The 23,453-nt window shown below is 44.1% G+C and overlaps 1 protein-coding gene across 25 annotated transcripts; it reads left to right on the plus strand.

Annotated features, from left to right (window-relative positions):
* The first annotated feature begins 1,093 nt into the window (after nt 1–1,093).
* Nucleotides 1,094–21,290, plus strand: TPM1 (tropomyosin 1). Of its 25 annotated transcripts, none has more exons than XR_008970930.1 (10): nt 1,098–1,430; nt 2,018–2,143; nt 8,537–8,670; nt 10,366–10,483; nt 10,686–10,756; nt 11,010–11,085; nt 12,165–12,227; nt 12,471–12,540; nt 13,776–14,020; nt 15,332–15,541. XR_008970930.1 is itself a non-coding variant. In XM_057399552.1 (10 exons), the coding sequence occupies exons 1-10, from the start codon at nt 1,317–1,319 to the stop codon at nt 20,417–20,419; spliced, it is 981 nt and encodes a 326-aa protein (XP_057255535.1). In that variant the 5' UTR covers nt 1,107–1,316; the 3' UTR covers nt 20,420–21,290. The 25 variants fall into 25 exon arrangements, 19 of the variants coding, with proteins under 19 accessions (XP_057255454.1, XP_057255489.1, XP_057255559.1 ...); XM_057399552.1 differs by lacking the exons at nt 11,010–11,085; nt 13,776–14,020; nt 15,332–15,541 and adding exons at nt 2,323–2,448; nt 11,567–11,642; nt 20,337–21,290 and having other exon boundaries at nt 1,107–1,430; XR_008970922.1 differs by lacking the exon at nt 11,010–11,085 and adding an exon at nt 11,567–11,642 and having other exon boundaries at nt 1,108–1,430.
* Nucleotides 21,291–23,453: the final 2,163 nt, after the last annotated feature.

The raw sequence follows: 23,453 nt of genomic DNA on the forward strand, positions 1-23,453 counted from the left end.
GCGTGGGGACAGAGCGTGTTGGGTCTTGCTCACTGTGCTGAGTTTGAGAGACCCACCAGAAGCAAAAATAGGTCTCCACTTAATTACATGTTATTTTGTTAGCTGTCTCTCTCTCTGCTGCCTGTCTCTCGCTGGTGTTGCAGGTTGGAGGGTGAGAACCGCTTCTCCAGCCCATTTCTTTGTTACAGCTTCTCCTGGGCGCCACCCCTCACAGCTCTCGCTACCCCCAGGAGGGCAGCCAAGCCACCGCTGTCCCAGCTGAGGGGTGTTGTAATTCTCCTCTGCCTTTTCTGTTTCAGTTCAGTGTTTGGCCCCTTGCATGTCCCTCCCCATGGGGAGCCGGGAGTCCCAGCGAGGGTGCTGGACGTGGGGAGCATTGAGAGCCCTGGCAGCTCTTCTCTGCCCCGGCACGGCCTGGGAGGAGTGGAGAGCCATCCCGTGCCCCCGATGGTCACCTCCTCGGGGGTCTGTGTCGCTTCTCAACCCCTTCCCCGTTGGTGTGGGAAGCTCTACCCTGCTCTGACCACAGCCTCGGTGCTCGTCGTGCCCCGCGCTGTACTGCCCGGCCGCGACTCTGGCACCCGAGCCTGCTGCAGCCTGACTTCTCGGCAGAGATGCCCCTTCCCATTATTCCTCCTCGTCCTCTGCCTCTGGCTGCCGAAGGAAGGTCTTACAACGTCTTCGTTCGGTCCGTGCATCCAGTTAACCCCTCTCTGCCCCTCCGCTATCCTGCTTCAAAACAGATCGACTTCCACGGGTGGGAACGGCTCCAGAGCAGGGCTAGGGCCGTCCGGATGCCCCTACTCCTTTCTTCTCTTTTTCTTTTTTCTTTCTTTCACCCTTCCCAGGAGTAGCAGCAAAACGTCCCCTCTCTGCCGATTTGGAAACGGGAACAAATTGCTCCCCCGCCTCACCGCGCCCATCGCATCCCATATATAGTCAGATCTACGGTCAAATGGCAAGCAGCAGCGAATGGGAGCGCTGAGCCTCCCAAGAAAAAAAAGCAGGGAGAGGGAGTGAGAGAGGGAAAGGGCAGGGACGAACGGAGGAGGGAGGGGAGAAAAAAAAAACCCCTTTCCAAAAAAGTATTGGATGTCTTGAGGAATGCAGTCGGCCCCCTGGGAAGGTACATATCTGTGAGGAGCTGCCCGCCCGCCCGCACTCCGCCGGCGCCGTCCCGCTCGGATCTCGGAGCAGCCCCGCACCGCCTCGGGGCCGCGCCACGGTCTCGGACTCCATCGGGGCTGTCCCGCAACTTCCCAAGTTCTGCTTTCTGGTGCAGTTCGCGCGGGGACGCGCCTTAGCCCACCGCCGCCATGGATGCCATCAAGAAGAAGATGCAGATGCTGAAGCTGGACAAGGAGAACGCCTTGGACAGAGCCGAGCAAGCCGAAGCAGACAAGAAGGCAGCAGAGGAGAGAAGCAAGCAGGTCTGCACCGAGTGCCGCGGCACAAGTCTTTCCAGACGACTCCTCTCTCCTGGGTTTTTTGGTTTTTGTTTTTGTTTTTTTTTCCTTTTTTCCCTGGTGTATGCTGCTCCCCTCCCCCCGAACTAGCAGAACTTGACCTAAGGCAGAGCTTCACCCTGGTAGGATTCCTCCCCTGGCCCCAGCAGCCTAGCTGAGAAGCGGAGCCCTGGGACAGCCGCATGGCTTGTGCCTTTGTCACAGGGGCAGGGCTACCGAGGCTTCTTCGAGCAGTGTTAGCAATGGACAGACGTGCTGCCATTTGGCAAAGGACACTTAAAGCTGTGTTCACCCCCTCCTGCACCACCCAGCAGACTTGTCCAGTTGCAGCTGCCCCCCTTCCCAGATGTGTATCCCATTTTCCTGGTCTTCTCCAATCCCCCTCCTTTACACCTGGGGCTTTATTTTTTTGGGGGAGGGAGACACATTGGTTGCACATTTCTGGAAGATCCTGGAGGAGGAGGGGGGAAGGGAGAGGGATTTAAACTTCCCACTTTTCTAAGCCCAGGGAGAAACATGCTTGTGCGTTGTATTTCCTCTTGTGCACCTAGTTAGAGGATGACATTGTGCAATTGGAAAAGCAATTGCATGTGACGGAGGATGCAAGGGACCAAGTGCTGGAAGAGCTGCACAAGTCAGAGGATAGTCTCCTCTCCGCAGAGGAGAAAGCTGCCAAGGTATCGTGCCCTTGCCACAAGCAAAGAGAATCTAACTGTCTCTCCTTCTCTCTCTCTCTGTCTGTCTGTCCTTTTCTGTCTCTTCTGCACTCGCACTTCTCCCTTTGCACGATCACGTTGCCTGCTGCACCTTTTCCTGCCTGCCCTCCCCTCTCCACCACGTTCCACCCGTATCACAGCTGGAGGACGAGCTGTTGGCTCTGCAAAAGAAGCTGAAGGGCACTGAGGATGAGCTGGACAAATACTCCGAGTCCCTTAAAGATGCACAGGAAAAGTTGGAACTGGCTGACAAAAAGGCCACAGATGTAAGTTACCCCCATCCCTTTCACCACCACCACCCCCCATCCCGTACAGAAACCACACACTCCTGCACAGGACAGCCAGGACTCCTACCAAGCAGTGCTCCAAAGCTTTGCTGAGGGCAGGGTCCAGGCCCTTCCTGGGCAGGGAGGTGGGAAACACAGCACTGCCTCCTTGCATGAGGTTTGCACACTATCAGAGGCATTTGGTTGGGTTTCTGCTCACTCGATATGTGCTTTTCCTGTGTACTTGCCACTGTAGGCATCAAAGTAAAGGGCAGATTGTCCATTCAGGTGATGGGGAGAATGGTTCAGGCTGGAACAACACAATCTGGATAGTGAAGCAGAATCAGACATTTAATAGTAGATCCAGGAGAGGGAGATCCAAAAGAGCAAGGGCTGCTAGGTCTGTCTTCAAGAGCGCTGTTTCTAGGCACTCATGTGTTAGACCTGCTGCTAGATACGAGTTTGGCTCACTCACTGGTCCCTGAGATAAAAGATTCTCTCCTACTTTGTTTGTTTCCTTTTAACCTGGAAATCACTGGAACTGTTTCACTTGTCAAAGAAAAGTTCAGTCTCATGTGAGAGAAAGTTGTGCAGAAGCTGATACTTGCTAGGCTTGCTGTTCAGAGGACAGGGACCCTGGGCGCAAGGAGATATATATAGCTCAGCACTTTATATGGTAATAATGCAAGAGCCTGTGCGTCTCCCAGGCCTTCATCCCACCCACCTGTCTGCCCCTGACATGCATTTAATGTATTGCATGCATGGAACCATGTGAGTTTCTTGTCTCTGCTGTTGAGGTCCAGCTGTCTGGCTGCTGCTGTACAATCCAGTTCCCTCCAAGTAAATCTCAGCTCTGAATTACAGGCTTAGGTGAAAGCACAGTATTTCCAAAGCGATGACCTTCCTTTTCCTGTAACTGAGCTTTGAAAATTGTCAAAGCTATAATAAAAAGAGGAGTTGCCACAGATGAAGCAAGTAAAGTATTTCGGGGGTAAGGATGCTTTTAGAAGGGGAAATGTATCAAGCCCCAACTTTGCATGAAAGACAAGCTGCTTTTATCTTATTTTACTTCTAAAATGAATGAAGGATAAAAAAGTTTAACTTCAGTGTGGCAATTAAGTTGTATAGCTTTGAAAGAGAACTCAAGAACTTAACATAAGCGTTAACATAGGAACAGGAGTGAGAGGTTCTGTGTAAAATGTGGATCAGATTGTCTGTCATCGTCTGTGTATGGCTGCATAGATGAGAGGCAGCTTCCTAGCAGGACGTTTATTTAACTTGTTCAAAGGAGCCGCATATAGATCCAGGGGAGATATTCCTTATAAGGAAAAGTATGCAGACTATTTGGAAATAGCTCGCCTAGGATGAAGGCAGGAGAAATCCTACTAGAGCCCCTTTTTGAAACGAAAGAGCTTCCTGACCAATCCCAATGCCATTTTCCTTTGCTGGGAAACAGCATTTGGAAGCGAGTGAAAGGCAATTGTATTTGCAGTTGTCCCTCAGGTGGAGGGTAGGCAAGCGTTTGTCTTGTTTTCGTGGAGGTAAATGCTGTATTTAATGGTATGTATGGAATACATCTGATGCTTTAAGGATGTCTTTCTTGTTGGCGATGCAGAGTATCTCTAGGGCATTGCAGTTGACCCAGTATTTGCCCTACTAGTTTGGATAGTTCCAAGCCTTAGGAAAAAGGAGCAGGGGAGGGAGCACCGGCTCCTGGGGTGGCCTCGCCTTACGCGGTGGGAGTGAGGAAACCTCACCTCGCCGGTATTAGTCACCTCACCTCGCCAACGCCGGGCGCATCCCCTGAGCCCTGGAGCCACCTCACCCGGGACACCCCGTGTCTCAGGAGCTGGTGTCACTCCACTGCTCGCACTGGAGCGGTTCAGGGGCGGGGAAACGGGCCCGGGCCCCGGCCCCGACCAGGGACGGCTCGCGGCAGCTCGCGCTCTGCGCCGCCAGGGGGCGCTGCCGCCCCAGCCCGCCCACCTGGCGACGGCGGCCGCCGCCCGGCGTGGTCCAGCCTGGCCCGGCCCCGCCGAGTCCCCTCCCGGCCGGGGTCGGCCTCTCCCTGGGCCTGCCCTCCTCCCTGCCCTCCCCGCCGGTGCGCCGCGCCGCTCCCAGCTCCGTGCCCGCGGCCCCGCCCCGCTGTGCGTTGCGGCGCGCTGCGGGGGGAGTTCCGGGGCTGAGGCAGGCGGTGCTGCAGGCGCAGGCCGGGCGAGGCACGGGTATGGCGGCGATGAGCTCGCTGGAGGCCGTCAGGAGGAAGATTCGGAGCCTGCAGGAGCAGGCGGACGCCGCTGAGGAGCGAGCGGGCCGGCTGCAGCGGGAAGTGGACCAGGAGCGGGCTTTGCGGGAGGAGGTAGGGCCGGCCCGGCTGGGCTCGGAGGCCGCGGCCCGGTGGATGCGGGTGCCGGTGGGAGGCCGACCCTCGCTGCTTTCTTGTCGTCGGGTCGGGCCGCTCCTCCCTGAGCCGCCGCTTCTGACAAAATGGTTACCTGCCGGCGCGGAGGGCGGAGGCCGCGGCTCCCGGCGGCAGGCCCGGGCCCGCAGGTGAGGGTGGGTCACTGCAGTGTCCGCCGCAGTGCTGCGCTCTTCGGCCCGGTAACCCGAGCGGCGCGGGGGGCACGTAAAGCTGCGATGTGTGTCTTAGACCGCAGTAGGTCTGCTGCTGCCAACAGCGCAACGCTGAGCTGGTGTGAGGTTAAACTTAGGTGAGATGTTTGAGACCGGGGCTTTGTGTTAGGTTCTCAGCAAGCTTTAGTGATACCCTCCCCCCTAAGTGGTAGTTGTCCTCTTACTTCATCCAAACGAGTTCAGTTGTGGGAAGTCAGCACACCAACTGTAAAGAAGTTACGTCCTTAAGACTGAACCTGAGAGGGCCATGTCCAGGTACTTGCCCACAAAAAACGCCACAATACAGTCCCTGTCAGTGGCTATCTGTATTATGTTTAACTAGTCAAAACCCCTGGCTAAGATGGAAAAGGAGCAGTAGATACGGTTTCAGGCAGAGACAAGAGCAGGTATGGTCAGCACAGAAGAAGCAGTTATGGGAGGCAATTACAGCAAAACATGATAGTGCTGCTGTTGGCCTTGCCCCTGACCTTGGGCAGTTCTACCAGCTGTAAAATGTACAGTGTTCTTTGTGGTGGTTTTGGCGTCTTCAGTGGTTGTGTAAAAGTGATGCGAAAAATATTTCTTATTCATGTAGTTTATTACAGTAGAAAAACTAGTGACTATTAGGTTTCTTTATAATAAGGGGCTTTCTGCATGTTTTGGGCAGCAAGTTCAAAGGAAGAGCCTTCTCATTACTTGCAGGTGATCATCCCAAGAAGCAAAATATGGCTTCTTGCACTTGTGTAACTGCAGCATTCTTGCAAATCACTTCACATACCTCATTTTTTTCCAGTGAGGGATCATGTCACAGTCATGAACTTGTTTCATAAGGGTTTCTGTCTTAAAAAAACAAAAAATCCCTACTTGTTGTGTAGTAAAGGACACCGATTTTCCGACTTTCAGTAGCATGTATTGTTCTAAACCATATATTAAGGGATTTCCACTAAAATGGGAAGCTTTGCTCTTACCTTTTGTGTCAGAAGGAGTATTGCTGGAGAAGTGATTACAGCCTTACAGCGGTAATCTGGTGAAGTCATCTTGTTAGAGCTCAGCCATGTTGCTGTAAGACTTAGGATCCTAAAGGTTAATGTTTCTGTCCTCCCTGATGTTGGTTTATGTGGATGATGTGAAGTTCTGCAGAGCACATTTACACGGTATTCAAGGTTTTGTTTGCGAGGTCAGTGCTGGGATGAATAGAGGCAGAAAACTGAACTCACAGGCACCTGCAGACCTGTACCTCTTCTGTAGTGTTAGCTGTGTACTGATTTGTGTCTTGTATTGTGTGCAGCTGTATTCCTGTGTGCTTGATGAAGGGAGACTTTGAGAACATAGCAGCAGGCAAGCTGAGGTGTGAATCTGACCCTTCCCTTAGTGCAGTGCCTTACACGTGTAGCATGTGACCAGCTACAGTTGTCCTGTGGTTTTTTTTGGCTTTTTCTTTCTTCCTGTGCAAGGTACGCATACACAAACAATGAAAAAGCTAAAGCTGTGGCCAAAACCTATCCCAGTTTACAGTGTTTGATTGCTAAACCAGATTGTTAAACGTTCCAAGGCTCTGATTAGCAGCCTTTGCCTTAAAAAAGAATCTCTCCTGGTTTGAGTGTGTGTGTCTCGAGGGGCTATTGGTAATCCTGTTTTCAGAGTGCATTTTTCTTCCTTCGTCTGGAGAACAGAATCTGCCTTACACCAGTAATCATTAACACCCGATGGTAATTTATCCTTGTCATTGCTCATTGTGGAAGTATGTGGTGTATAAGTGCTATGGCAAAAACGCAGAGGATTGTGTTTGTCTGTTAGCTGTGGGAGTGCCCCATAATGTCACTGGGTTTTTTTTCCTTTCTAACCAAATAAGGAGACAAGCCCTGCTCTGCAGGGGAATAACTTGGGCCATATAAGGCTGGTTGGTAAACCCTGACTGAGGTACTGAGCAGGAAGTAAAAATTTGAACTTTAGTCACCCAGTGTTTTCTGAGCATACTGTATGCTCTTATCATGATGAGGAGTCTTGACATGATAATAATTAACTTGTAACATTACATATTTCCCAAGGGTAACATTTGTGAGGGGTTGTTTTATTTCCCAAATGAGGATGTTCAGATTCTTACTATTTGAAACCAGAAGTCTGGAAATACAGGCTTGGGGTACTACTGCTTGATTACATAGCCAAAGATTTTATATTCGTGTTAATGTGGATCTACATGATCACTGTCAATACTCGTTAATGTTCAGATACATACTTGCTTCCCTGTTGACTGTTATGTCAAAGGTTGTTGTACTTGTCTGGTGTCTAAGTTAGTATTACTTGGTTTACGTACAACAAAATTTTAGTTGTGGCCAACTGCATCCAGCTGCGTGGGGTGAGTGAAAGCAACAAAGAACAGTTCTTTACATATTTAATTAAATTAAAAATACCAAACTGATACTTTTGGTTTCTGGTTTTGAGGATTGTTCCCCCCACCCCTACAGCATAGGAAGTTGAGATGTGTACTTCCTTATCTATAGCAACATGGTTTTCAGTAGTGATTAAAAGTAACTTATTCTTGGAAGTAATTAACTTTCTAGAATAAAGACCTTATTGTGTATATATATTTAGTGCTTAGCAGCCTTTTGAGAAAAATAAGGTTTAATAATGAGGTTATTATGAGAAGGCTGTAACAGAACTTACTTTGCGACTTAAATGTACATTTGAGAAGGTTAGAAGTAAAAGTTTGTAATGATAAGAGACAGAGGAGCTGCAAGTGTTACACAGAAGATGAAATGAACAGGTAATGCAAGAGAGGCAAATCTGGGGGAAGCTTGAGAATGGCAGTGGGGAAGAAAGATGTTATAAGTGATTGTTGCCTGCACCAGGGCCCTTCTGAGATGTAGCCTTTGCTGGTGCATTCTCTGTCAGCTTGCCTGTACACAAACTTGGGGTATTCAGGCATTTCTTTCATGTTCTCTTGCTCTCTCTGTGTTAGCTCTCTCATTGCAAGTATCAATGTAGATGTATTTTTGCATGTTTATTCTGAGCCCTTCTTATGGAACTCAAGGAAATACTGCAGCAGTTCTTAAAATATGGCAAGAGGTCATAAATAAAGGATTTGGGATAACACAGAATAATCGAGTAACTAGTTTGTGTTGATTTGACTGACAAAAAGGCAGGGGGGCACGAACTGTTAATGTCTGCAAATACAGTAACAGAAAATGTGTGGGGAAGGATACCTAATTCTTCCAGTGCAGTACTTTCTGGTACAAATTGTTAACTCCTTAATGTGCTTCATTTAGAGGAAGCATTAATCACTTTTTCCTCTGTTAAAGTAATAGCTTCAGAATTCAATGAGGGTGTGTACATCTCTGTATGGGCTTTTTAGTGGGTGAAGTCAGAAATTACTGGATGCCGCTGTTAAATGGTGCTGGCAAGTATGTGGGATAATCTTTTATGAGAGGTGATGTGTGCCTTATTATGAATTAATTTCTGTTCTTCCTGTGCTTAGGCTGAGAGCGATGTAGCTTCTCTGAACAGACGCATCCAGCTGGTTGAGGAAGAGTTGGATCGGGCTCAGGAGCGCTTGGCTACTGCCCTGCAGAAGCTGGAGGAGGCTGAGAAGGCTGCAGATGAGAGTGAAAGGTGGGTGGGGCCACTATTGAATGGATGGTTACCCTCATGATAAAGATGATAATTGCCAGGGTGTGGGTTAGGGAAATAAATTAAACCACTCCTGTGTCTCCAAGTATGTGTAATCCACTCTTCCCTACATGGACTTTGGTTAAAGCTTGTCTGTAGGGATGTCCAAAATGTTGTAGGCTTGAATTCTTTTCCTGTCAAAGTTGTAAAGATTTAAGTGGGGTAGGGCTTTTGATATATCCTGCTACATCCTGGGAAAACTACTTGGCCCAGTCCAGATTTCTGTGTTTGGATGACAACCTCCTGAGGGTGATGTGATGTGCTGTCGGGCAATTCTTGATTTCATTGTGGGTAGAAAGTCTCAGGGGGAGAGAAGCAAAGTGCTGGAAGAGGCACACAGTTTTCCCATTGGCAAGACTGGTACATGAAGGTGAGCAAAGGATTAGCATGATAATTCCTTCAGGTTTAGGCTGGGGTTTCCAGAAGTACTTAACCTAAGTTAGCAACATAACATTTGTGGCTTTGGAAGACCTCTTTTACTTCTATAAATAGTATTTTATATCTGTGATAGTACCTTTTATTGTGAAAGGATCTTACGTATTGTAGGACCTGCTTGAGCAAGTCCAGAGGAGGCCACGGAGATGCTCTGTGAGCTAGAGCACCTCTGCTGTGGAGACAGGCTGAGAGAGCTGGGCTTGTTTAGTCTGAAGACTCCAGGGAAACCTTAGAGCAGCTTCCAGTGCCTCTAAAGGGGCCACAAGAAACCTGGAGAGGGACTTTTTACAAGGGCACGTAGTGACAGGACAAGGGGGAATGGTTTTAAACTGACAGAGGGGAAATTTAGATTAGACATTGGGAAGAAATTCTTCCCTGAGAGGGTGCTGAGGCGCTGGCACAGGGTGCCCAGAGAAGCTGTGGCTGCCCCATCCCTGGCAGTGTTCAAGGCCAGGTTGGATGGGGCTTGGAGCAAGCTGCTCTAGTGGAAGGTGTCCCTGCCTGTAGCAGGGGTTGAAAATGGATGAGCTTTAAGGTCCCTTCTAACCCAAATGAGTCTGTGATTCTGTGTATTCTGCATACCTATTTCTGTCTCACGAACAGTGCAGCCTATTGAAAAGCTAAAGTGCCTGAGTCTCTGCATTGTGAAATAGTTAAGAGCATCGGGGACAAATGTGCATGGAAGGGGCAGTAAGCAATGTTTTGTGTTGTGAAGGAGTTAAACTTTTCTTATGCAGAGCAGAGAGCTTCAGTGCTCTAGGGCTCTGACAAGGCAAAACTCACAGGAATCTGTTTGGTGTATAAACATAATGCCTGTCAGTCCTGCAGGGGTTGTAACATGCTGGTTCATGGTGAGTGTAAAAGCACAGATGTCTTTAGTCTTTAGCCATCTTATTAGGTCTTTAGAAGCCAGACCCTTTATTTACCATTCCATAAGATCAGTTTTCCTTCAGTTTAAAATGAAAAAGGATAATACAGCTGAACTGTGGTAAGAGCAAAATTAATTTAATTTTCTGTCTTTTGAAGACATGCTTCTTTCCTTTGAACTTCAGTAGTGTGATGCATAGAACTGTATCTTATAGTCGAAAGCATCGAATGTCTGATGTGCTTCATTCATCTGAAAGTCACACTCCATTCATAGTAGAGCTGGAGATAAACTGGCAAGTCCTGAACCTTGTATTTCCCATTTGTCCCATCTTTCAGAGGAATGAAGGTCATTGAAAATAGAGCCCAAAAGGATGAAGAGAAGATGGAAATCCAAGAGATCCAGCTTAAAGAGGCTAAGCACATTGCTGAAGAGGCTGACCGCAAGTATGAAGAGGTGATTTCTTGAGTGCAGGTCATCTGTTTCTGGAGCACTTTAAGCTGTGCCTGTAATTCTCCCACTTCCCCTCCCCAGCTTTTCCTTGCCTGTTGACCAAAAAATGGGAAGACACCCAACTCCCTGCTTTGTAGGTGTAGAAACTGGTGAGGTGTGCTGCAGCAATGTGATATCCCTGACTGTCATTTGCCCTTTCCTGTAGGTGGCTCGTAAGCTTGTGATCATTGAGAGTGACCTGGAGCGGGCTGAGGAGCGTGCTGAACTATCAGAAAGGTAAGTGCTGAACTGCCCCAAGATGTGTGTGAGGTGCTACAAGACAGCTGTAACAGCATGAAACAGTGGCAGTTCACCGTTTGTTCAGCTCAAAGCTATGTTTTGCTCATTTACTCTACTGGTCGAAATAAATGGTCAACGCCAAAGTAAACGTGTTCATACCTGTGTGTGCGCGTGTGTTTTGTCACTGCATGCTGTACCTGCACACTGATTTTGTGAATGGCTTTTGTGCATTTCATGTGTTCACTAACAGCCAAGTCCGACAGCTGGAAGAACAATTAAGAATAATGGATCAAACCTTGAAAGCATTAATGGCTGCAGAGGATAAGGTACTGATACTAATGAACAGTTTCTAGGTTTAACTGCAACCCAAGGTCTTTCAGCTTCCATAGCCGATTAGCTCACTCAGTAGTAACAAATTAGTCCTTGCTACGCTCTTTCCTTGCATCTTGCTTTGGTGGTTTTCTTTGGTCTCTTTTTTGTTTATTCATTTTTACCTTTAAAACTGATCTCTTATGCAGCCAAAAAGAAGCTGAACTGTCTCACGTGTAAAGGCTGTGTAAACATTTCTGTGTAAGCCAAATGCTATAGATAATTGTCTGGTTGTTGTCTTAATGTACACTTGAAATGGAATTTGGCATCACAAAGAGTTGCTTTCAGTCTGTGATGGATTCAGCTGCTTTTGAGGCCGTTCTTTTGCTCTTTAATTGTTTTCATTTTTCTCTATCTTTTCCCCCTGTTTTCTCCTGTTTCTTTTGCTTGACTGAATCTTCCATCCGCCCCTTTCCTGCCCTCCTTCCGAAATAACAGCAAATGTGCTGAGCTTGAAGAGGAGTTGAAAACTGTGACCAACAACCTGAAGTCGCTGGAGGCTCAGGCTGAGAAGGTAGGCTAGAGACTTATGTGAGAATGTGTCCCTTACACTGTCATCTGGATTGGCCAGAGGGTTTTTCTTTATATGCTGATCACTTGGCAGCCTTTCAGCAAGGCCATTGTCAAGTATTTGGACTTAGTGGAACCTAGCATTCCTTCTGGTTCAAATAGGTCAGTATATTTGACCACATCTTCTGTTAAGTAGTCTGACAGGATTAAATATTACTTATGGGATGTCCCTTAAAATGGCACTTGTGTGCTAACATTAAATTTCTCCAAATGCCTCTCCTCTTTAAAACTGTAGTACAAATTTCTACTCGAGAGTTTCCACCCTATAGCACTGGAAAATAACTCATGAGAAGTTTATAAACTGTGTATTATCATAGTCTGGTAAGTGGAATTAATTTAGTTATCCCCTAGTTATATTAATTTCCTGTATGCAGCTGGTCTATACAAGAAAGTCTTGAAAGTGGCATTTTGTGGTGTATATATAGAATACTTTGTCTAAAATCAGTGATTCTCTTTCTAATTACAGTACTCACAGAAAGAAGACAAATATGAGGAGGAGATTAAAGTCCTGACTGACAAACTGAAGGAGGTAAAATTAGAGCTGTTCTTTATAACAATGTAACTTTGATTCTTTTAATACAAAGACTACTTCGATGCTTTAAGGATGAGCATGTAATTTAGAGACAGTTTAGTGTTTAATATCACCTGAAGATTAGTATCACCTTATTGTTTGCCTCCTTTCATTGCACTTTTTTCATTTGAATTGTTGCTCCTCTATTCATAATTACTGTGTGTAAAAGACTAAAGTAGTCTGTATTTGTCTTGACTTCAGGCTGAGACCCGTGCTGAATTTGCTGAGAGGTCAGTAACCAAGCTGGAGAAGAGCATTGATGATCTAGAAGGTATGGAGTTTTTGGTTTTTCTCACTTATTATAGAATTACAGATCTCTTATTCTTCTCTTGGTTTTGTTTTGTTGGGTTTTTTTCAGTACCCAACTCTACTCACTTAACTTGTCTTGCTTATATAAATGTGTCTGCGTAAAGATTAAAATAGGCAAAATGGTTCTGATTGAAATGTATTGGTCACTCAGATGCTTCAGGTGAAGTGTTTTGCTCTTGCCTGTTCCTTTTTCTCTCATGTTCTCAAGACTCCTTTCATTTTTTTGCTTTATAGTCTTCTACTTGGAGGTATATAAATGTATAGGGTAAATGAGAAGATAAGTATTGTTATTATCTTACTGAAGAGCTGAGTTATGTTTGTAACGATTGGGAATGTGGTAAGCTAACCTGATTTATTACTGTGGTAAGTTGTGGGTCAGGGCAGGCATTTTGTGACATAAACCCATTGCTGGTTTTCAGTAAAGCTATTAGGCTGTATACATAATCAGAAGGACAAGTTATTTAACTTCAGAGAGGTTTAGGGTTTTGATAAATCTTTCAGAACTGCAATAGAATATTAGAATGTGCTTCATAATTAGAAGTTATGTGGAGTTTACTATTTAGATGCATTACACTAAGTTGATTTTAAGAAGCTTGATTGCTTGACATGGCAGGCTGACTTCTACATAAAGGGTATGAAATATCTAGGTAGCTGCTGAAAAATAATGATCAGTGACTCAGGAAGGAGGGAAGGGAAGAAATCATAAGTGTTCAGAAGGAACAGAAATTGCTGTAAGAAACTGAGATTATGACATCTTACAAACCAGAGGGGTTTAAAAAAACCACAACAAAACATGGTGGAAAATAAATGGTAGTGTCCTTTTTGGGGCCCATTTTTTATCTTTTCTCCCATGCTCCTGTGTGCCCTCCTAATGTGTGTTAAAACAAAAATCCAGGGCAGTAAAACATGGATTTCGCTCCCCTTGTACGCTTTCTTGCCTTGGTTTTCTCTGTATCGCAGATTGCCCCACCGGCAGTGCAGTTAATGAACTTGTCACATAAAACTATACAGTAGTGATTTCTTTATTGTTCTCTAATGCTGTGATTTTTGTTTTGTCTGTCGCAACACCTCTTTCTGTTCGCTCTTCCCCTTCCCTGTGGCCTCTGGATGGTATCCCATGCCACCACCTCCACCTTCCATCCTGTGATCACGCTACCTTTCCTTGCACACCTCTGCCTTCCCCTGGGGGAATGTTAGATGAGCTATATGCTCAGAAACTGAAGTACAAAGCCATCAGTGAGGAGCTGGACCACGCTCTCAACGATATGACTTCCATGTAAATGTCTTCCCAGCTTGTGCCTGCACCTGCTTCCCTGCCCTCATTGATTGTGCAGTTCCAGCCTTGTGAAATTTTACTCCCTGTGTAGCGGGAGATGCATTCTTTTAATGAGACTAGGTGTACAAAATACCATGAACAATATCTTTACCGTGGCAGAGTGTGGGTGAGTTTTGTGCAGAGCCTGGTAAATACTCATGGTGATTTTGTAAGCTGCCTGATAAGCTTGTGGTGCTTACTCTTTCATTCCATATCTGCAATACTTGTGTCGTGTAGATGCCCTTTGTAGCTCTGCATTTATCCTTTCAGTTCACCTCTGTTCAAGCACTGCCTCCCAGGCCCGTCACATTCAGTTTACCAAAGAAAACTGCCTCTATACTTGTTGCATTCAGAGTGTGTTTTTCTGAAGTCACAGGTTTTTTTTCTGGCAAAGTTCCTACACAAGTTTCAAAGAAGTTTAGAATTAGCTGTATCAGTGTATCAGCTGTATCAATGACAGTGGAAAGGGTTTATCTAAATTTCCTTAACAGCTCTGAAAATTTCAGCTGTTATCACTAAATTCCAAGTGTAGAAATTGGTTTAGAACACTTTGTCATTTAAACCATATCAAAGTGACATTTGAATTGTAGGTTGCTTCTGCATGTAGTGGTAGGTGTATTTTGCATATACTGAAAATGTGGTAGTATCAACTTCAGTCATAAGGAGAAGATAAAGAGTGTATTAGGTGGCAGGAAAGCAGTTGTATCAAACACTGCACGGACCAGTTGCAGCTTACAAACTGACTCTCCTTCCATCAGCCAAAAGCTCTGAACAGAGGTCAGCTATGCTAAATCCACCTTCCCATGCTCATACCTTCCAGTTGCATGAGCCCTGTAAAGTTGGCATGGGAAAGAGGAAGAGTTGTGGCTCTCAGGTGCTTGTGAGGGGCAATGTTTAGTCCCAGCATTTCTTTTGGAAGCCAGCATGCTTTCAGCCAGGCATAAGCTTTGCTTAGAACTTGAAATGTATTTTGCATGCACCCATATTTTAGATGCTTCTTTTGCTTTTTTCATCCCTGTATCCATTCATTACTTCCCTCCCTCTCTCTCCCAGCTTGTTAGTAGGGTTCTAACATTGTATGCTTTGTATGCTTTGATTTATTTTTAGGGTTGTTTTTTTTTTTTAATCCCCTTCCTCTCCCCAAAATTGCTTTTGCTCAGTGGCTTCTCAAGCAAATGGATTTCTTTCTTCCTCCTCTGTGTACAGAGATTACAGTATTTATTCAATTTGGGATCTTTCTAAGTGGAAAACAGACTTTATTATGTACTCTACTGGTACATGAGGAAGTGACTGTAACATTCCAGTCCCAGCATGGTGTGGTGTTTCCCTAGTAGTCATCTTGGCATGCTGGGCTCTGCTGTGCTGTTACTGCTTTTTTGGGAGTCTTTACTGCACCTTTTTTATTTCCTACCTTATTTCACTTTTTCTTTTCATGCAGATAATTTTCTTTGCTTCACTTCTGCAAAGACATCTTCATCGGGTTGGATAAAACATCTTTCCAAGCTTTGGATGTTTCATGGGTTCATTGTCCTGTCTTCTAGCTTAGTTGACTCTATTTCTCTAGCACCTGTCTCAGAACATGCTCTGTTTGTGCTCTGCTGTACAGAAACTCTACATCTCTCAATGTAAAATAAACATCCCAGCTGTATTCCCTTTGCTATTCCCTTGCCTTTTATTTATTTAAATAACTGTTTCAGTTTTAATAAAAGTTTGCGCTTTTTTGCCATTAGGGTTTAAATTTTTTTTGGTGTTTCCGTTTTCTTTCTGCAAACACTTTTGCCTGGGTGTTGACAATGCAAAGCCAGTGCTAGTAGTCTATGGGAGTCAGAACTGACCAGTTATGTTCTCAGTCTTTTTCAAAATCTGATGTAGATAAAACAACAAATAGACGTAATGGGAATTTTTTCAGCTGTTATTGTTAGGCCAAAATCTGCATGGACACTGCTCCCTTGGGGTCACTTGGTCATGGGAGTGTGGCTGGAGAGCAGATGTGTCCTTGGCACCAGATTTTTCACTTCGAAGTCTGAAATTTTTCTCCTAGCTTGGTGCTGAAGACTTCCTGTCTCTATACAAATGTGTGAGATAACTTAAATGTTTGAGACACATTTAAAGGAGCAATATAAAAAAACTGTTTGTTTTTTTTTTTTACACCAAAATAGCCCTTTCAGTGTCTTACAGGAAAGTTTTACCTGCTTTCACACCTCAGTCATTTAGCAAAGACATTGCTTGCTAACTTTGTTTCTTTTTTACTTCCCTTGAATGGCGTGAGAGCATGAGACTTCAGCCGTGGTTGGAAGTTCAGCAGGGAGATTTCAGTGTTTTTCCATTCTCATGCTTAGTTCTGCAAGTTTGAATTGCAGGCTCAGGAGAAATGTTTCAGAACCAGAGTAGGAAAACTCTCATCATTGATAATGGAATAATTCTGCTGCAAAGTGAAATACACAGATTTGTTTGAAAGCCTAAGCTTTGGCTCTGAGTTGATTTGATGGTCCCTAATTAAAGATGGGCATTAACTACTGGCACCTTGCTTTTTTTGTACTGTTATTGCAAGTACAGAGTTAATTGTGCTGTTTTAATTTAATTTTCTTCACAATGAGAGAAGTTATTTTCCAATTCACGTTGAAGTGAATCAGTTTAAACTGGATTGATTCCGATCATACCTGTCACTGTATATATTGCTCAAGTTCTGAAGTCACCACAGCTAAGTAAGCTCATCATAGTGTACCTGACTTTTAGTTTTTAGCTTGTAGAATAATGTGAATGTGTCTTTCTGTTAAACCTCAAGATTATTCATCAGTGCAGTTTAGGCTAGATTAACTCCCCTCCTTTACTTGGCTTGCAAATGGGTGCATTGTCCTACCCCTGCCATTCTCAGTTAACTTTGTCTCATTCCAGTTTTTGATGCCATGATACATGTCCTTATTTTATTGGCTGTGGGGAGAAGCCCAACTACAGGATATTTATCTGCAGTCATAGGCAGCTTGGATAATAAGGTTCAATAACTTAATAGTCATCAATTGAGATGCAGTAAGTGGGTGTGTAAAACATGTGTGTTGCAACTGAGAAGTAAAATGTCTGATGTGAAGATTAACCGGATAGAATGGGATGAGCGTTTGTAAAATGGCTGAAGCTAACATGGATAGCTTCACAAGTGTAAGGGTCAGCTATCACTTGTCAGCTGAGCCAGAGTAACTTATGCTACAGCAACTCAAACCCCTCAATCTATTGTGTGTTTTGGTTTATTGTATTGGCAGTAATTGCAATATTATTGTTTCTTAAGAGAAGTAAAAAAGGCAAAATCCAGTGTAGGAACCTGGTAATTTTTAACACAGTAATTTAGACCATCAGTATTTAAATCTTCTCTTTTCCTTCAAACACACAAAAGTCGGCTCTCTGCACTCTAGGGTGATGCATTGCTGGACAGAGTACTGGAAATGGGCAATGCAGCGCAGATACCCAGGTAGCTGCATACAGAATTCCTAGCTGGCCCTGTTCCACTCACCTTGTCTCCACTGTTGGGATATTTCAGTGCTTTTGTCACTGTTGTACCTGACCTGTGCATTCTGCTGTACATCCCACCAGGTCTGGCCATGTGTAGCTAGTCATGTGCATGAGGCTTGTTGACAGAAGCACAAGGCTGGCTCTGATGTCTTGTTTGCCTGGGTGCTCTGCTGTGCTGAGCTGAGCCTCACTGGGCCTGCACCAGAGCTTGAACTCCCTGCTTGGCCTAAGGTGGCTGCTGACAGAGCCAGCCCTTGGCTCTGCCTCTGTGGTAAAGCACAACCCAGGCATCGTGCCTGTGGGCAGACAAGGGCTGACTGTACACTTGGTAATGCTTTCCATGATTTTCATCTTGTACATGGAGAAATACTGTAAGTCTCTGGCCCAGAGAGTTTTCTGTAATGAAGGTAAGCATCAAGTTCTTAGTTCAAATTATGTTGTCATGTTTGAATAACAACTGAATGCACTTTGCCAAAGTGAAATTTTAATTACTTTGAGGTTTTGATATTATTTCCACATATATGTGCCGTTGTCTGGGTAAGAGAGGCAAGACCTGGTTGTTACCAGTCCAGCGTCAGAGCTCTGAATTGTGCCCTGGTTTTACTGATCTGGCTGTTGGTGTTTGGGCTGGGGAAGACGCTGTGAGGAGTTGCCGCTCACTGCACAAGTATGACCTACAGACCAGCTCACTGCACAGCTTTGCTGTGTCCAGAGCCTCCAGGGGAAGAGGATTTCAGTGGAAGCTGTTAGGAAGCTTGTGGAAAAGAATCAGAAACAGTCATTTCCTGTAGGGGAACAAGCTGGAATCATGAGGTCAGGAGTGCAGTTTGACTCTTGAGAAGAAAACACAGTTAGATAAAACAAGACAGCCATAAAGCATCATGGAATGTTCTTTCACCCTGCAGATCAACTCTCACTAAATGCACTGTCACAACATAGCTGTGATTGTTCTCTTTGAATGTGAACTGTCCTCTCCATTTGCTGTATTTGAGCAACACAGGTTTTCATGCTTCCATTTCATTTTCACTGAATGTTTGGGTTTGTTATCTTGCAAAGTGCAACTGTACAGTTTAAAGGTATCAAAGTGTGTTGATACAAATAACAGAAGTATGCTTCCATACTAAAAGTGTCATTTCAGCTGTCAGATTCCTCAGGGAAGGGCAGGAGCTGAGTTAGACCTAGTGGTAGGTGGCTACTAGCATTTCTCCTGCTGTTTACTTGCCCTGGTTGTGACACAGTTGTTTTCCCTCCACTGACAGATGAGGTTCTCCCTCGTCTTACTAGGTCTTAAATAGTTAACAAAGAAAAATGGCACCCAGAAAACAAATCTTCCACACACTGTACATAAAGATTAAAGCAGGATTTGGTTCTCCTAGGAATATGTAGCTGCAATTCTTCTGTCTTTATTCCCACTCACCTGTCTCACTGCTGTTCCCCACAACAGGAATCTTAGACAATTCTTCATAGCTTATAATAGCTGTTCATTGGAGTAGCTTCTTAATTACTAGAGTTCTAGAAACAAAGGTAAAATGTTTCTCTGTGTGTTACTGAACTGTCTGTGGTGTGACCAGTTTCTTTATTAACTCTTACTTAACTGTTTTCTCTGTCTAATCTGTCTTCATTCTGCCTCTTTTTTCCCTTCTAACCTGCTTGCTGCCTGTACAGACCAACTCTACCAGCAACTTGAGCAAAACAGTCGCCTAACTAATGAACTAAAGCTGGCATTGAATGAGGATTAAACTTTAGTGTGACTATATTGTTAACTTGTTTTAAAACTGCTTCTTCCAAATTTCCTTAAGAATGAATCCCTTAAGAATGAAATATAGAAATAAGCAAGAAACGTAGAAGTTGATTTTTTTTTTTACAGACTATTGATTCTGTGGTAAATTAATGGATGAAATTTTCAGTTTCGTTTGGAAACATATGAAAATGCTTCTTCTGGATGAGGCTTTTCATTATCTGTATGCACACCTGTTTGGAGGAGCTGTAAGCTCTTTGGCTGTATAGTAGCTTCTTCCCACTTCATTAAACAGCTACAGTATTCAGCTGACAGTATCCAAAAAGTAGCAGCCTTCCATGTGGAGGGGCACTCAGTTCACCTGACATCATGAATTGGCCTTAAGATTTTCACTAGAACATGGATGAAAGAAAAATGTTCACCAGGATTCACATTTCCCTATTTCAGAAGAACATAAAGGATACTTATGGCTGGTTTGCTATCTGGAGACTTTAATGTAGTGATTTTGCATAATTATGAATTGGGCTGGTATTGACTTAAAAAAAAAACCAAACAAAAACACCCAGACAAACAAACAACAACAAAACCCCTAGGAGTGGGAGCTCCATCTGCAAATCCTTGGTCAGTTTGAAGGTATGCTTGCATTAGTCTGAGGCTACTATTACTGGATTCTGGTAGGATGCATCTCTAGAACATTGTGCTCATTTATTGCATCAAATAAGTGTGTTAAATGACTGTCCTATAAAAAGTGTGCATGCAACATAAGGCTACTAACTTGGATTTGAATTATTTTCTAGAATATATAGATTTCTTAATGTCACTTCACTGAGATTAGAAGAGATTAGTTTTAATTTTGTCTGTTCTTTGCAAGCTCTGAAGTACATGAAGCTTTAAGCATGGATCTGCAAAGAATTTAATTCTTATTGCCCTACTGAACAAGGGGGGAAAAAAGGGATTCTCCATCCCACATTCCTATGAGCAAACAGCTTCCAGAACATGCAAGAATTGTGTTTCTGTTGGCAGTGCGTTTTCTTAACAAATGCAGCTGTGAACAGTTCTAAACTTGCATTACTTGCCCTTCGTTTTATTAATTTGGAATTCTCTAGTTCTCATCTAGAGATGAGGATTGCATGCCTTTGTGTTCTGAGAACCAGTGCCTCCAAAGAACTGCTATTCATGTTTTGATTTTCTAATCCCACAACAGAGAAAGTGGCGCATGCCAAAGAAGAAAACCTTAGTATGCATCAGATGCTGGATCAAACTTTACTGGAGTTAAACAACATGTGAAAACCTTCTTAGCAGCAACCACATGATTTGTTTATTATTTTTACACCTGCTTGCCGTGAACCCCCATAAATGTGTCTTTTTTTTGTTTGTTTTTTCACCACAGTCACAAGAACATCTGCTAAATTACCAGGCAGGGGTCAGGGAAACACCAAAATGGGCAAGCCAGATGCGGGTTAAACTATACTACATTATGGTTTAAATGTGCCATTTCCCAACCAAAATGTTACCTACACTTTGTAGAGAGTTCACCAGCTCAATATGCTTACCAGTCTTTTGAAGAATCCTGGCTGTGACAGGAAGTGTACCTCCTCAAGTGCCAACTACAGCTTATGACAAGAATGATGTATATGTTCCAGAGAGATCAGGTGGAAATGGTGCTATTTTGAACAAAAGGTTCTACTGAAGCCTTTTGTTTCATATCAGACAAGTCAGGAGTTGTCCAGCACAGTAATTTATTTTTATCAGAATTCTGTTGATCTGTGAGGATTTGGACTTTCTGTGCCTTCTGATTCAATAACACAAAGGTATGTGAGCAACAGAGACAAGTGAAGGCTTCCAGAGTTCTTAATATTGACTTCTTGCAACTCAATACAGAAGTGTAGGTCAGCATTTCACCTTGAGTTTTCATGCGATTGTATTTTTCATGTTGAAATGAAAGATTCAATAAATTCAGGGGAAACCATAAATTTGGAAAAGATTGTTTCAAAAATGTATTTTATTTGTGTGTGTTTTGGGGAGGGGGAGGACTTTATAAACCGATATTCGCCTCACTTTTTTTCACACTTTCTTTGAGCAGTTTTAAAAGTATACCTGTATGTAAACATTGTATAATGATATGGAATAAAATGCACATTTTAGGACATTTTTTAAATTTTGCTCTCCTGTGATTTGTTTCTCACCACATTCACTTCCTGTGTGTGTCAAACAGGCATGTGTGCCATCTGTCTCCATGGGATGTACTGTTAACATGTGGGCTTTCAGGCTCTTTTGTGCTGTTAGGCTAATGCATAAAAATGCAATGAAATTAAGTAGTTTGGACTGATGTGGATCTGCAGCTCCTATGAGGGGCCCTTTGAGGACCATATTGCAGGAACGTGTCCCTGTCCTAGTTGGCTGCAGAATTTACCTGTTCCCAAACAAATGATAAGAGCTTTCCAAAACTGACCAAAACTCTTCTGTAAGATCACTGCAGAACTCACATAGACTTCTGTAGGAAATGAGCCCTAAAGACCATGCCCTTGGAAACACTGCCATGTATTTGTGTATTTTACCTGTTAATGTGTTAATTTACTTTGATACAGTGACAGACCTTCCAAAATGATTAGTCAAGTTCACAAGAGATCCTTTCACCCAACTTTTCAGTGCTGGTTGCTAATTTCTGCATGTGTAGGTATCTTTATTTGAATTACAAGCTCTGTCAATGAGCACTTCGGAACTTGAAGAATAATTCTTATTCCTTCTTTTTCTATAGTACATTGCTGAAAGTTAATGCTGTCAACCCTTCTAGAAGCAAGGAGTTCAGTAGGAGACAGGCATAGATAACCTTCCAGATCATCAAAGAATCTCCGTTAGTGGACCCTTAGCAAGCAACTGACTTTCAAGCAACTTAGCAAGCAAGCCAAGAGACCTTTTCAGCAGCTGGTGTAGTGCCATAGGGTAAAGTAATACATAATAATTTCATGTTAAATGGGAGTCAGAGAAGGACGGTGTATTGGTGTTATATATGTCTGGCTGGTTTTGAACCTAGTAACATTACAAGCTTTTTCATGATTCATTGGCTGCTGCCAAGTTATCCTGAATGGAAAGGATGAGCTCTTTGACTTCACATTTCCTTTTAAGTGTTTTGGGGAAGCAAAATACATGTCACAAGGCTCCTGCAGTGCCTTAAGTTGGTACTGGAGGCTGACAGTCTAAAGCTCCGAGTTGTGCAGAGGTAAGTTATTGTCATCTCTTTCTCCTTTCTTAGCACAAGGGTGGAAACTCAGGTCATTGGGCTCTAACAGTGGAAGCCTCCACATGCTTGCAGCTCTGAGTGGTGCTGCTGGAATCAGTAGGGCTGCTTCCTGTAGGAAGTGCTGTGCTGGATCGTAGTTTGTAGGGTAGGGCCCAAGGCCACCCAGAGAGTTGGAGGCTGTGCTGGGAGCCAAACAGGAGTTCCTGGCACTTGGCCATTGAGTCTGACACAGCCCAGTGTTCTGCCTGCTCCACCGGATTGTTTTTATGGTCCTATGATCTCTGCTGGGTCCTAAACAATGTGTCTGAGTGAGGTCAGACCCTTTGTTGGTTGCTTAGAATTGCTGCTTTCCAGGAGACCGCAAACTGCTTTGTGGTTTGGGGCATCTGAATTCACCTCTTACTGTGTATAAGGGTAAGGAGGAGGCTGTGGTTTTCATGTCTCTTAATGAGATCATGTCATCGTTCACAGGGCAAGTATGTGCAAGCAAGGAGATAAGAACTAATCTGAAAAAAGCCCCAAACCTGTAGAATAGGCTTCCCTCAAGTGCGCTGTTGCAGGTGAATCTATAAAGCTTCTTAATAGATAAATAAAAAGCTTTCCAGTTCCAAGGGAAGCTGAAGGGAGCAGTGACCATAATGGTGAATTACACATAGTGGCATTTTTTTGCTGACTAGCAATGGGTACATTAAATAAATAGGGATAATGATGTATTTGCTGGAGCAGGAAAATCTGTTTCTACCATGTATCGTAAGCCCTGCCCATTATGGATTCTCTGTATGCAGTGCCTAATCAAGCAGAACTCAGTGAAGGCAGAAAGTATTGGCTTGTAAAAATGAATAAATTGGGCTCTTGACTCCATTCCAAAGAAATGGGCATTTCTTCCCCTTGCAGCTACTTTGTCTGAAATATTGTAGAACAGACTTGTAAAATTACAGAACCCTGCATCATTCATCATTCCTCAAGAGGTGTGTGAGCTACTCACCCTTTTCTTCAATACAAAAACACAAGTTGCAGTTTGAAATACACCATTATTGTGCAGCCTGGCTATGTAATTGTCTTGGTTGTTTTGTGAGTTGT

The sequence above is a fragment of the Pezoporus wallicus genome, unplaced genomic scaffold, assembly GCF_028554395.1.
Source record: "Pezoporus wallicus isolate ANWC-B61680 ecotype Strahan unplaced genomic scaffold, APGP_CSIRO_Pwel_v1 contig_3952, whole genome shotgun sequence".
Lineage (NCBI taxonomy): Eukaryota > Metazoa > Chordata > Aves > Psittaciformes > Psittacidae > Pezoporus > Pezoporus wallicus.

Excerpts from the sequence above, each read along its gene's own strand:
- TPM1 (XM_057399552.1), top strand. The coding sequence starts at position 1,317 with ATGGATGCCATCAAGAAGAAGATGCAGATGCTGAAGCTGGACAAGGAG. Across the intron at positions 1,431-2,017 it reads CAGAGGAGAGAAGCAAGCAG|TTAGAGGATGACATTGTGCA; the intron begins GTCTGCACCGAG and ends TTGTGCACCTAG. Across the intron at positions 10,484-10,685 it reads CTGACCGCAAGTATGAAGAG|GTGGCTCGTAAGCTTGTGAT; the intron begins GTGATTTCTTGA and ends CCTTTCCTGTAG.